This window comes from Xenopus laevis, chromosome 7L (genome assembly GCF_017654675.1).
Source record: "Xenopus laevis strain J_2021 chromosome 7L, Xenopus_laevis_v10.1, whole genome shotgun sequence".
Taxonomy (NCBI): domain Eukaryota; kingdom Metazoa; phylum Chordata; class Amphibia; order Anura; family Pipidae; genus Xenopus; species Xenopus laevis.
This window is the reverse complement of record NC_054383.1, coordinates 23,138,482-23,152,712: the sequence shown is the minus strand read 5'-3', so window position 1 is coordinate 23,152,712 and position 14,231 is coordinate 23,138,482. Positions and strand designations below refer to the sequence as shown.

Genomic DNA, 14,231 nt, shown 5'->3' with positions numbered 1-14,231 from the left:
TATTTTTTTTTTTTAAGCTTATCCAGAATGCTCGGGACCTGAGGTTTTCCGGATAACAGACCTTTTTGTAATTTGAATCTTCATACCTTAAGTCTACTAGAAAATGATGTAAACATTAAATTAGGGATGCACCGAATCCAGGATTCGGTTCGGGATTCGGTCTTTTTCAGCAGGTTTTGGATTGGCCGAATCGTTTTGCCAGGCCGAACCGAATCCGAATTTGCATATGGAGAGAAATCTTGGGACACCACAAAACAAGGAAGTAAAAAATGTTTTCCCATCCATACACTACATTAAATAAACCCAATAGGCTGGTTTTGCCTCTAATAAGGATTAATTATATCTTGGTGGGGAGTCTATGGGAAATGGGCATTCCGTAATTCAGAGCTTTCTGCATAACGGGTTTTCCGGATCCCATACCTGTACCCGTGATTTTAAGGATTTGGTTCGGCCAGGCATGTGGATTCGGCCAAATCCTGCTGAAAAAGGTTGAATACTGACAGTAGTGCTTTGAAATGCCACATGCGACGTGTACTATAGTGTCACTGCACTTTTAATTTCACAAGACATTAATATTATAAATTCACACAACTTGTTAATAGATACATGCATATATTCACGCAGATTTCAAACCTCAAAAAAACCCTGCCATGCGTCTGTGTCCCATTTGACATATTAATTGTTCTGCGCCCTTTCAGTGTATATTTACAAAACAGGGAAAGGTATTTTTAACTTCGGAGAGGAGTTCCATTTACACAAAGGCTGGCAAGCCACTTACTCCACTTTTTACAATGGAAAGTTTTAGGGATGTTTATATGGACGCACTGATAATTGAATCCCATCTGTGTAACAGTTATAAGACATGTTTGCACCAATAGATGTTCTTAACGCAGGCACAGGGCATTTGCAGGAGATGCAGAAAACAATTGAGGCCCAAGAATAATATAAGCTAAAAGGGATCTATCATGTACTGGTTTTATAGAAATTTTTCTTCACTGTTTAAATGCATTTGAATAAAAAAAAAATTTGAATTTAATTCAGTGTGTATTTATTTTGTACATGATCATTACTAATGGCTGCCTTCTTCGTAGGCATGTTACAGAATGGGTGTGATCTGCACTTCTTTATGTAAATACTTGAGGCACCTGAACTTGTTTCCAAGCTAGGCAGGCTGTTATGAGACTTAACCCTGTAATGACCAATACATATACAAGAGAGACTGGAAATGGGGTCTGGTTAACTGTCCTGCTGAAGACAGGCTACTAAGTTCAAGAGATGACTAAATTAGCTAAGACTGGGGCTGGTATTATACATTTACTAGCAAGCTACTTGCTGGTTTGTGAGAGATTTGGAATTCCTCATGCTTCTCCTAGCTCACTGCACCATTACACCTTCTCACCCATCCATTGGGTTACCCCATGATACATCCTCACTAATGTTTGGGTACGGTTGCCACCTTTTCTGGAAAAAATACCGGCCTTCCTATATATTTATACTTTTCCCCTATTAATAACATTGGGATCAACCATCATTTTTACCGGCCAGGTTGCAACCCTATGTGTGGGTCGACAAAAAGTTGACTACGTACCTGACCCTAACCAGTCCCTTCAGCATCTGACCTTAACCTGGTGTGCTACCCTATTTATAGACCAATGCTCGACCTACCCCACACTAATGTCATGGGAAGGGGAGGGCATGCAGGCGTGAGTATATAAAAAGCCGTGCATGGAGGCAGAAGGGAACTGCAAGGCCATGGGCAGGGTGGAAGATGACTAAAGTTCAGCCTGAACCCAGCAGCATCCTGCGAACATTGTGTGGAAGTCGTCCCGAACCTGCACGAAAGTGGGCTTTGGCCTGGCCCACAAACCAATAACCCCCACCTTCTCCAGAATTGCCCCCCTCAAGTACTGGCTGGTAATATACCTCATTAAAGATGGCAACCCTACACATACAGCCTCCCTAGTTTTTCAGATATCTTCAGTGGAATACCATGCTTTAAGCAGAACCATATTTTAATGTAAAGGTGGCCATACACAGGGAGGTCCGCTCGTTTGGCGATGTCGCCACAAGAGAGGATCTCTCCCCCATATGCCCACATTGAAGTGGGTGATCGGGCTGATCCAATCGGGCTGATCCAATCGTGTGCCCCAGGGCCCAACGATCAGATCAGAATGGAAGCCTACGTTTTTGAAATTTATATATATATATATATATATATATATATATATATATATATATATATATATATTTTGATATAATGTGATGTGGAAAAATATTCAAACAGAATCAGAACATAAAAGATCCCCTTCAACCTCTGCAAACTTCTCATCATTGTTTTGGTTTTGAACAGAGAGTAGATAGGGTTGCTACCTTTCCTGGGAAAATATCTTAATTTCTTATCTCTGTTGTCTTTCCTCCCTGCTAATTAAAGAGGCTCTGAATCTAAAACTCTTGGTTTCAGATAAATATTCGCATTCGTCTGTGTTTCTGTCATATGACTTTCATGGTTGTGCTAGGAACTCATGATTCAGTTCCAAACCATGCTACAACTAGTAGAATTTGGACAAATGCCAAGCCAAGCCGAACCCTGGATTTGGTGCATCTCTACTATTAATAACAATCACGTTGAGAGGCATATTTATGAGAATAAAAGTAGAGTTTTCCACAGTTTGCAAGGGGTTAATCTCAGTTCATTTGTATGGGAATTTTAAATAAAATATTTATCGAAGGTTGAGCTTGCTTTAGTTTCCAATTTTGATAAATACACCTCTCAAAATCCTATAAAAGTGGATTAAAGCGGTGGTTTGATAATTAAGACACATGGTCTTATGCCTTCCACCCAGGGCTCTTTGTAGATAGTTGTATGGATAATTATGGTGGCAATAAGTTGCACAACCATGAGAATTTCTCTCTTTTGAACCAAAGCAGAAAGTCATTTACTACCGGTAAGTTATGTTTAGCTGCATGCCTAACAGTGAGAGTAAGATGCACTGCAAACATTGATGTACCTCTTGTGTCAGCCTTAGGGATCTCACACAAACTGGACATCCAAACTTCAGAACATCCAAAAAGGCAGCATTAAATAAACCACAAGAGAAACATTTTCATTAGATTAAATAGTACATTCAAGTGCCACAACCGCAAAACAAATGCACTTACCTTGAAAAGAAGACAGAGCTGAAAGCAACCAATAGGCAAAAACATCAGCATTATTTCTAATCTAATCCCAGAAGAAACATATCATTGAATGTGATTGTATCCATATGCCTATACCATGTTTACTGGTGGCTTTACCTTACTGAGCAGTGTAAAATAATACAATTATTGATCTATATAAAGTCTAATAATACATCTTATATCAAGTGGGAAGAATTACATGTGTTATTGGACAGCTATCACTAGCTAATAAAAAAGAGAAATATACGGTATGAGGTCCATGCCCAATCCCAATGGCAGGGAAAAAGGGATATAATTAGTATGATGGAGTCTGATGAAGAATCTGGTCATTAAGAGCAAGGGAGCTTAGTGACTACTTAGTGGACACCACCAAATTTTGTAAGGAGTTCATGGACTTTAGTGATGCAACTACACAGTGCTCTGTATATGGCCACCTTCCAGATTTTAAGTTACTATACTTCCCGATAGCCTTAGTCAATCTCTGGAAACCACATTAAGCTATACATAGTGCATAGCAGCTGGAGGATATGCATTTGACCTAGTGGTTAATAGGATGTTATAGAACATGGAGGTCTAAGCCCTCCAGCTGTTGATAAGCTTCTAGCATCCCCACCAGCTTGCAGGGTCTGTAGTTGTATAAAAGGTCATGGGTCTCGCTGCAGTGAAGGATTGCACTGCAAGTAAATGAAAGCGAGAATCCCAATTTATTTAAGAAATAAGGATCTGGGGGTATTTTATAAATCCAAGCCATTGATCCATACTCCTACCCTCTGACTTCAAAGGGACCAAATCAAGGTATAACCCCCCCCCCACCAAAAAATAACAATGATCCAAAAAGAAAGAATAATTTAGCAAGTGTTCCTAAGCACCACCACATCTGCTTTGCATTTAGCTTTCCTTTTCAGAACTTTACACACAAATTGTTTCCAGCATTAAAAGCAAAAAGGAGATTTATCATTGACACGTAAGGCGTATGCAGGAGCATCCGTGCACCCCTTAAAGCTCACAAGGTTTGTATCCCTTGCTGCACATGCCGGGCCATCCTTTCTCAAGGATTACAGCGGAGCCTCCAAGGAGGGGAGAAAGGGGGCCCACTGCTGGCTTCTATTATGGAATTCACAAAACCCAAATGGAATTGGCAATACTGAAAAAAGAATTCTTGACTTCCTGTTTTCCACGGTTCTGATCGTTTACAACCATTTGCAATTTTCCCTAGGAAATACAAGCTTTGTGCTCACAGCTGATCTGGTTCTAGTTGAATGATCTCACATTACATCTGAAAATCAGAGTCTCCCCCAACCAGTCTTTGGTTTATGCTGGATGCTGGGAGTTGTAGTTTTCAGCAGCTGAAATAAATATACTGTACAGAAACTTGTAAACCCCCTTTCCAGGGGAACCCAGTTTACAATATGATCATTCCATTCCAATATAAAATATAATTGCCTGGATCCTTTCTCCCTAAATGTGATTTTCATTGGGAATAAGGATATACATAGTTGGTGGGAAAAAGTCTGCTGACTTGGCCCCACAAAACCGAGGGGTAAATCTACTAAAGGGCGAAGTGGCTAACACGAGCAAAAATTCGCCAGCGTGACGTCATTTTGCCGATTTACTAACGGGTGCTGGTGTAAATTCGCTAGCGAAGTGGTCCTACTCTATCGCTACTTCGCACCCTTATGCCAGGCGAAGTTGCGCTATGTCGAAGGAACGTAACGCTACTTCGCTAACTCGCGGATTTTCCTGAACGTTGCCTCTTGCGCCAGACTTTACTGCGCCACCTCAGACCAGGCGAAGTGCAATAGAGTAGATAGGGATGGTTCAAAAAAAGTAAAAAAATTTTCTAAGTCCCAAAAAAACGCTGGGGTCTTGTGTAGTGTAATGTGTTTGCTGCTGCATATACAGCCATTGTACTTTAACTGCACGCCATATGCAAATTTCTGATCGCTAGTTCGCAAATGATCGGTAACTTGTGCGCAACTTCGGATCTTCGTGAATTTGCGCAGCCCTGGCGAATCTATGCCTGGCAAAGTGCGGAGAAGTCAACGCTGGCGCAACTTCGGAGGTAAGTAAATTTGCCCCCGAGTCTGTAGGTTACTGGCCTGTGTATGGGGCCCCTCTTAACCACCTGTCTGATCAATATCTGGACAAAAATAATCTAGATATCAGGCAGGTTGATACAGTTCTCCCCTAGGCCTTACTTAAGATCCAATGGCTGCTGGGTGACCAAACAATCAGATCATTATGATTTGGAACATTGGTGGGTAAAAAATGGACACCATTTTTTTTTCTGGTCCCATACAGGCAAACGTAATTTTTCCCTTTTTGTATTTTATGAAGGATCTAGGGATTTTATGAAGGATCTAGGGGTTTTTGTAGATAACAAGTTGTCTAATTCTGGCCAGTATCATTCTGTAGCTACTAGAGCAAATAAAGTTCTGTCTTGTATAATATCAAAGGCTATTGTGATACTAAACGCTATAGTTAGTATAGATATGGGTATATAGAATTTTTGTATGGAGGGGTGTGTGTATGGATGCTGAGTTTTAATTTGGAGGGGTTGAACTTGATGGACTTTGTCTTTTTTCAACCCGATTTAACTATGTAACTATGTTTTCCCAGAATTTACTTTTTTTTTTATTCAAGATTTTTTTGCTGAATTACATAAGATCGAGGTTTGACTGCAACTACATGAATAAAGTTTGACCCAAACTTTATATCAAAAGCAAATTCTAGTGTAAACAGTAGGCTCAGATATTGGCACAGGACATGTTTGGGTGCTGCTCTTCCAAAGAAGGAACAAATTGCAATGTGTGCAACTAAATATACCTTAAAATCTTCACAAAAAACTGTACCATAAAGAGGTGATACCAAGTCCTCCTCAATTACACAATATAGAAAATGGCCGGCCATGCCTAAAGGATGCCTCCTTTTTCATTTTTCAAAATGGAACTCTTACATGGAAAAATGTGGCAGAGTAGCGATGTGATGACTTAGCAGTAGGAGTTATTTTTTCTTTGAGTGCTTGCCCGGAACTTTTGCAGTTCTCCCTCAGCAAAGACTCCATACCCATCTTTGATTCTCTTTATTTACAGGTCTGTTGAACAAAGAATATCAGCTTTTGCTTCATCGGGGCCATTTTCTCACAAATCCCTCCTGTAAGCCTAATAATCATTTTACTAATTGGCCTTGTGTCTTACATGGCATGGCTTGTTGTTACCTAAAGTGGAAGAGCATTGCAAAATACCAAGCCAAGCAGGAAACATCCCCTACAGTTGCTCCAGCCCGGTACAGAAACAGTGTCTCCCTAAAGTACTCTCCTACAGTAAGCACAGTTAGCACAACTAAGATTACAAACCCCTTTTGGCATTTCAGAATTTTTTGATGTACAACTTTCAATCAAAGTCTACCATGGAATGCTGTAGAACCAGATGGAGAAAGAAATGCTGCAATTCCCTGGGGAAGTAGTTAAAACACTCAGCCTCGTTCATAAAAGTTGGGCAGCTTGCAAAGTGGAAAATGTGGGCTTGATACACAGCTCTTGCTCCTTACTCCAAGCTGTTTTCAGCAGCCTATTGGCATTGCCCTTACCTTTTAAAAGCAAGGCTCAAATCTTATTCAGCGTGCAAAGCTTTTTGACAGCACAGGCTATAGGTTTTTTCCATACATCTCATCACCTCATCAGTAGGGGATTCCAGAAAGATGCATTTTCTTTTTATTAGAGAAGAGGCAGCTTTTTTTCCATAGCACTGTTATGTGTATAAATAACAGAGGTACTGGAGTTTTTCCTGTAGCTATTTAAATATTAATAACAACCACAATTAAGCCCACTCTCAGCCTATGACTCTAGACTGAGTGCAGTCAAGACAGTAGAAATGATGGTGGTCGGCAGTCTGCAAGGTACTGATCACTGTATTTTGTGCAAATTATATTCTGACAAAATGAAAATCACCATAATAAATACCCCTGTCATCTGGGGAAAATAAGACCGCCTTAACCTGTGGTTGTGGACTTTTTTGGTTGAAGGAGACAATTCCCGAGAACAAATACCCTGTTCCTACAAACTTCTCAGGCGTTTATACTGGACATGGAACTCCTACATAGTTACATAGTTAAATCGGGTTAAAAAAAAACGAAATCCATCACGTTCAACCCCTCCAAATAAAAACCCAGCATCCATACACACACCCCTCCCTACTTTCACATAAATTCTATATACCCATACCTATACTAACTATAGAGCTTTGTATCACAATAGCCTTTGATATTCTGTCTGTCCAAAAAATCATCCAAGCCATTCTTAAAGGCTTAAACTGAATCAGCATCACAACATCACCCGGCAGTTCATTCCACAACCTCACTGTCCTGACTGTGAAGAACCCCCTACGTTGCTTCTTTTCTTCTAGTCTGAAGGGGTGGCCTCTGGTACGGTGATCCACTTTATGGGTAAAAAGGTCCCCTGCTATTTATCTATAATGTCCTCTAATGTTCTCTCCTAGAAGACTTCTATCTTACATTTTAAAACAGGGTACATTTTATTTCTTATAATACACAAGGTTGTGAGTCATGTGACAAAAGTGGCGTCACTAAGCACCAACTAATGACATACCTAAATATCTTTTATATAGTGAATAAAGTACTGCCTAGTGTAAAGTACAGGGATATTATAAGTTACTGAAAAGTTCCATGACCATATAAAAACACGAGGCAGAAGGCAAAAATATGAGGATATTATAAGTCACATCAGTGTTCTATGACATGGAACTCAAAGGTGACTTCTAATATCCTCATATTGCAGGGGGGGGGGTTTACTTTATTTATTATAATACACAAGTTTCAGTGAGCCACGTGACAGTAACTACATCACTAAGCTCCAATTATAACCAATGACATCATTAAGGACTGTTTATAAGCTTATAATTTACAGGATATTCATGGTTCTTGTGTATTATATAGTGAATAAAGTACCCCCTTTTGTAAAATATAAGGATATTATAAGTTACCGAGGAGTTTCATGACCATATAAAAACACGAGGCCGAAGGCCGAGTGTTTTTATACAGGTCAGGAAACTCCGAGGTAACTTCTAATATCCTCATATTTTGCAACGGGGGGTACTTTATTTATTATAATACACAAGTTTCGGTGAGTCATGTGACAGAAATTACATCAGAACTCACCGTTTATAACTGATGACATCAGAACTCACCGTTTATAAGGATATAATTTACAGGATATTCATGGCTTTTGTGTATTATAAGGAGATATTTTACAGTTTTTTCATAGCCCTTTGTATTATATAGGGAATAATGTTCCTCCTACTATAAAATATATGGATATTAGAAGTCACCAAGGAACTTCATGGGCATATTAAGTTTGTCATGGAACACTGAGATCACTAATGTCCTTACATGGTTCCTATTATTTTGCAGGATTAATTTTTTAACAACAAAATTGCTCAGACTCTTTAGAAATACAATGAATGAATAATGGTAGCTACATTTTCAGGTTTCCATTGTGCATATATTTCTCTTTGAAAGCATTTGGTTGTTTGTTAAAGTGTTTGTTTTAGTCCTCGGTTGACAAACAGTTCCCAAAACCTTTAACCGCAAATGTTTTCACCTTCTCTTCAGGGAGCACCTAACATTTTGCAGAGCAAAAGTCTTCACTGCCATGTCCCACATTCCCAGACACTTGAGGGACTATTGTGTAATATCATTCAAAGTGTAGAATTGCAAATGAAGGCATTGGCCATGCAGGGAAAGTCTTGAATATTTATCAGTGCTAAACATGTTGCCTGTTTGTATAATTTGATTCCATGTAGAAAAATTAAATCCTCCTGATTGGAGGAGCAGGAGAATATTCTTCCAATCTGATAAATATAATACACAGAGGTGTAGTCAAGCCCCTTCTGTCTGTAAGAAGACAGCAACATTCTAAAGCCACAATTGAATGGATTTGCTTTAACCTCAGAGGAGGCATGAATAGAGGCCGACAGTTCTGAAGCTAAAGGTGGCCATAGACGCACAGATAATATCGTACAAAACAAATTTTCGTCCGATATTCGTTGCGTGTATGGTGGAAATTAAGCCAACCGATATCGGCAGAAGACTTGGATATCGGTCGGCTTGTCGATCGGGCTGGACGGAAAATTTTGATCGGGTGCCTTTGAAGGGACCCAAACATCGGCCATTGTTAGTGCTGAATCGTCAGATACAGGTAGAATTCTATTGTTTCTTCCCGTATATCTACCTGTATATCTGACGCTTCAGCTCTACACGTGTGTATTGAAACGAACGATCTTTCTTGGAAATATATTTTCCAAGAAAGATCGTAATTGTTACGTCTATGGCCACCTTAAGACTCCCATGGAATTGCCCAACACAGATGCAAAGGGAGGTCCATTGGGGGTCTAGGTGTGAATATGGTTGGGAAAACTGAAATCACTGCTACAAACTAGAATGAATCCTATTAGCTTTTCACCCACTGCTTTGCCCTCTCTATAAAATAACTTGTCGGCTTTTCTTTACTTAATCTTTTCCCATCTGTAAAATATTGCGGGCAATTTTCCAGTTGCTTCATCCAACAGCTCTCAGTACACTCACTGCCTTACCCCCTCTGTGAATAGACTATTTACCCCTTCAACAAATGGGTCAAGTGTGAAACTTTATGACCGTGTACGGTAGAAGTCTCAAGGAACTAGAAATAATCTTTCATTCCATCTGACCATCATATAAATGTATGGCATATATTATTTTGTTTAAAGAAACAGAATAGTAGTAGAATCAGTGAGCAGCACACGCTACATATAATATGTCATGATTTTGTCCACAAATATTGCACATACTCCAGGTCTAACCATCTTCGTGTACCTTACCTTACATTAAAAACCTTAAGATATAATAAGATACGGTGTGAGAGGCAAATTTGCCTAAAAGCTGTGCTGTTTACCAACCAATAAGAAATGTGCTCCCATTTTTATACAAGCTATAGATTGATCAAAGCTAATTGCTATGAGTTATTGCACTGGGGTAAATGTGCAAAGCTGCTTCTGGGCTTTTCACTTCTGTTAAAAGCAGGGATGCACTGAATCCGCTATTTTGCATTCGGCCGAACCCCCGAATCCTTTATGAAAGATTTGGCTGAATACCGTACCGAATCCTAATTTGCATAAGGGAATTAGGGGTGGGAAGGGGAAAACATTTTTTACTTCCTTGTTTTGTGACAAAAAGTCACGGCCAGGCAGAAGGATTCGGCCGAATCCAAATCCTGCCGAAAAAGGCCAAATCCTAGGCGAATCCCTTACTGAATCCTGGATTGGGTGCATCCCTATTTAAAAGCGTACCATGCACTTTATCAGATTGTTCATGATTGCACTGGACAGAAGTTCTATACTAAGGCAGAGACACACGGGCAGATTCGTGGAGATTAGTCACCCGGCTACAAATCTCCTCTTCTTCGAGGCGACTAATCTCCCCGAACTGTTTCCCACTGGCTAGAATGAAAATCCTCGGCGGGATGGCACTCGAAGTGCTTAATTTTCCAAAGTTGCGTCACGGGCAAACTTCTGCGACTTTGTAAAACAAATCGCTCCGAATGCATCCTGTCTGTGATTTACATTCTAGCCGGTGGGAGGCAGTTCGGGGAGATTAGTCACCCCGAAGAAGAGGAGATTTGTCGCTGGGCGACTAATCTCCGCGAATCTGAGTGTATGCCAAATGCTAAGTACAGCACTTTAATAAGGATGCATTTGACATAAAGCCAAAATTATTAACTATTGGGCTACTACGAACAAGGCTTAGCAGCAGTGCAAATCTTCCGGCTCTGATAGAACCCCATCCCATAATATGTTCACCCCATGCAAAGCAAGGATGTGTCAGCTGGGGCCTACTTAGAACTACAGCTCCCATCTTGCATCAGCAGCTGAAAACCAGCAGCTTTGTCTTTGCTGAAAAATTGGCTGTTCCCTGCTATCTTGTAAGGCTGCCTTCTGTGATTCATCTGCTAATTCATTTAGATCCATTACATTCCCATACAAGGACGACTGCTGGTATTGCTCACCCATAAAGCATGATCCAGCCCAGTCCTCATTCTTCTTCAGACTGATGATGATATTAGAATTCAAGGTGGAAAGCAAATGAGTCTGCAACTGGCACAGAAGCAGCAGGAAGGATAAAGACTTCAATATGAGTCAGGAGTCGCAATACCAGCCAAAGACTTATGTATTACAGATGTCAATATTATATAATACACTTACAATAAAAAAATGATATTGCAATGCAATGTTTTAGCACATTAAAGGGAAGTTGTCAACCCATTTGGATTATTTATAACCTGACAACAACAGCAGCACGTATTTCACTTTGCTTTTGGGGCTACAATAGAGCATGCAATACTATAAAACACAATGAGATTTTGCACCATACACCTTCCATTGACCAGGCAGTAAGTCCATGCTGCCCTGTTAGCAGAGCCATTTGTACCATGAGGAGAGGTGAGAACCTCAGTCGGCAGTTTACCAAGATGGCAGAAAGACTGGAAATTTGGTTCAGTGTAGAGAGTGCACTAGCAACCTGCTCCCTTTAGGCGAAGTGTGGTGGTGGGGTCCATCATGTTATATTATAGTCTTTGTGCGTCCTAAATTTCAATAACAACAGGGAAGGTGCCACAGAAGACTGGTATAGATAACTCACCCAGTAGAAGCCATGGTCCAGGTGCTCCAGCCCCAGACCCTCAGCTTGGGGTGTGGAAAACTGTCAGCAATACTCTCAAAATGGGACCTCCATGCAATCTAGAGAATCCAAAGGTCTACAAGTATAGCATGTGGGTGGGCCATTGCCTTGGTTTCACAGCCTCGGCCTGGTGTCTTTGAGGACACTCTTAGCAACCCACTCACTGCAAAACCAGCCTGACATTTTATATCTTGCACCAACATCAAAGCTTGGAAATTTACCTCTGCCATTTAATCAGTCACAAAGGAAGAAAGCAACGTATTCATCGGTAATTAAAGGAATGGTAACCATAAATAAAAATTGCTTCAGACAGAAAAATCACTAATGACAGTTACAAATGTTTGTGTGATCCAACCAGTGGCTCGTGGGCAACATGTTGCTCACCAACCCCTTGGATGTTGCTCCCAGTGACCTCAAAGCAGGTGCTTATTTTTAATTCCTGGCTTGGAGGCAAGTTTTAGTTGCCTAAAAACCTTATTGCCAAATAGAACCTTCTGTAGGCTGTCAATCCACACAGTGGCTGTCAAATAGCCAATCACACCCCTGATTGGGTGTTGCTCCCCAACTCTTTTTAATAGGCTCACAGATAAAAAAAAGCTTGGGGACCCCTGGTGTAAATGCTTCAGAAGCTTCTTGCAAGTCACTATATGTGAGGCAAGGTTTTCCGCCAAGGATGGGTCAATCAGGCTTCTTGCCATACGGCCTAGCAAATAACATTACAATAATACTAAAGCGGCTAATAACAAATAAGAAATGCCTAAACTGCATTGTTTGCAACGTGTTTAACCTGCATTATCTCATACAAATATCTATGCCTGGTTTAGCACAAAATGGACATGTCCTTCAACAGTTGGCCAGGTTCCTGCTTTCACTCTAGGCTAGTATAAATATATACAAAATAATATTCCTCCTGAAAATCCTTTATATTCTTTAGAAAACTCTGGTTTGCTTTCCTAAAGAAGAACAATAGTTACATAGTCACATACATACATAGAATAACAAGGTTCCCAGGTTCTCATGGAAAAAAAGCTGACCTCTCCATTTGACTCTATCTTCCTGATACACTGATCTATTTTTCTGCAGCCCAACTGGAATATGTGAGTTAGTGGGCAGTCCCTGACCCCGAAAACCCACCATTTATTTCCACAAATTCATTGAATTGATTGTTTAAAATGTGGAGGGTCCCATTTGTGTGCCCTTGCTCTTAAAGCACCACCACACCTGTTTTGTAAGATTTTAAAAAAGTTCTGCAAAAGATGAGGGTCTTTTTCATATAAAAAGTTCTGACAGTCCCCTTATACTGTAACTGGATGCACCATTTGCCTTCAAATAAATACACCTAGTCTGCCAGAATCTTTAATGTATTGTCTGGCAGATGTGACTAGAAGCGCTACCGTTTGCCAGAATAACAATGCTTTGCAGCTTAATGAATAGTAGAAGCCAGCAGTGAATATTTCTCCTGTACTGAAAGGCACAATTCCAATTTACCCTTTAACAATACCCAGATGCTACTGATCTATAATGGGATTTAAAGAAAACACACAGGCCTGAAAATGTAGAAAGAGGTGGAAATCAATCTTACTCTGTAAAATGCCATGTAGCACCATTCATCTTATTATCATACTGGAACCATACCGGAATGTATGGTAAAAAGTATCGGCCATGCTACAGGTTTATGATGATTTCTTGTCTTTTTTGTATTCATTATCTCTATAGAACAGTGATCCCCAACCAGTAGCTCGTGAGCAACATGTTGCTCTCTAACCCCTTGGATGTTGCTCTCAGTGTGCTCGAACCAGGTGCTTGTTTTTGAATTCCAGGTTTAGAGGCAAGTTTTATTTGCATAAAAACTAAGTATAGTGCCAAGCAGAGCCTCATGTAGACTGCCAGTCCACATAAAGGCTACCAAATAGCCAATCATAGCCCTTATTTGTCACCCCAAGGGACTTTTTCATACTTGTGTTGCTCCCCAACTTATTTTACATTTGAATGTGGCTCACGGGTAAAAAAGGTTGGGGACCCCTGCTATAGAATAACGATTCCCCCTAAGGGCAGAGACACACGGTGCTATTTCGGGGGATTAGTCACCCAGCGACAAATCGCTTCTTCTCGTTGTACTGCCTTCCCGTTGGCTAGAATGTAAATCGACGGCGGGATGGCACTCGGAACGATTCGTTTTCCGAAGTCGTCTGAAGCTGCCTACTGGGGATAAACTTTGGGCGACTTCGGAAAGCCGAAGCTATCCGAGTGCCATCCCTTCTGTGATTTACATTCCAGCCGGGGAGAAGGCAGTTTGGGAAGATTAGCTGCCCGACAAAGATGCGATT

The 14,231-nt window shown here is 40.5% G+C and overlaps 1 protein-coding gene across 7 annotated transcripts in view; it reads right to left on the bottom strand.

The window, feature by feature from the left end:
- sh3pxd2a.L (SH3 and PX domains 2A L homeolog) overlaps positions 1-14,231 on the bottom strand; it is a 197,480-nt gene that overhangs the window by 60,071 nt on the left and 123,178 nt on the right. For 3 of the 7 annotated variants that reach the window (XM_041568665.1, XM_041568666.1, XM_041568663.1), the window contains 2 exons: positions 3,160-3,177; positions 3,009-3,053 (listed from right to left, as the gene is read on the bottom strand). The exons of 2 other annotated variants lie outside the window; for them this stretch is intronic. In XM_041568665.1, coding sequence (XP_041424599.1) covers positions 3,009-3,053; positions 3,160-3,177 — 63 coding nt within the window. The remainder of the gene's footprint in view (positions 1-3,008; positions 3,054-3,159; positions 3,178-14,231) is intronic. 2 more of the 7 variants (XM_041568667.1, XM_041568664.1) reach the window with 1 other exon arrangement.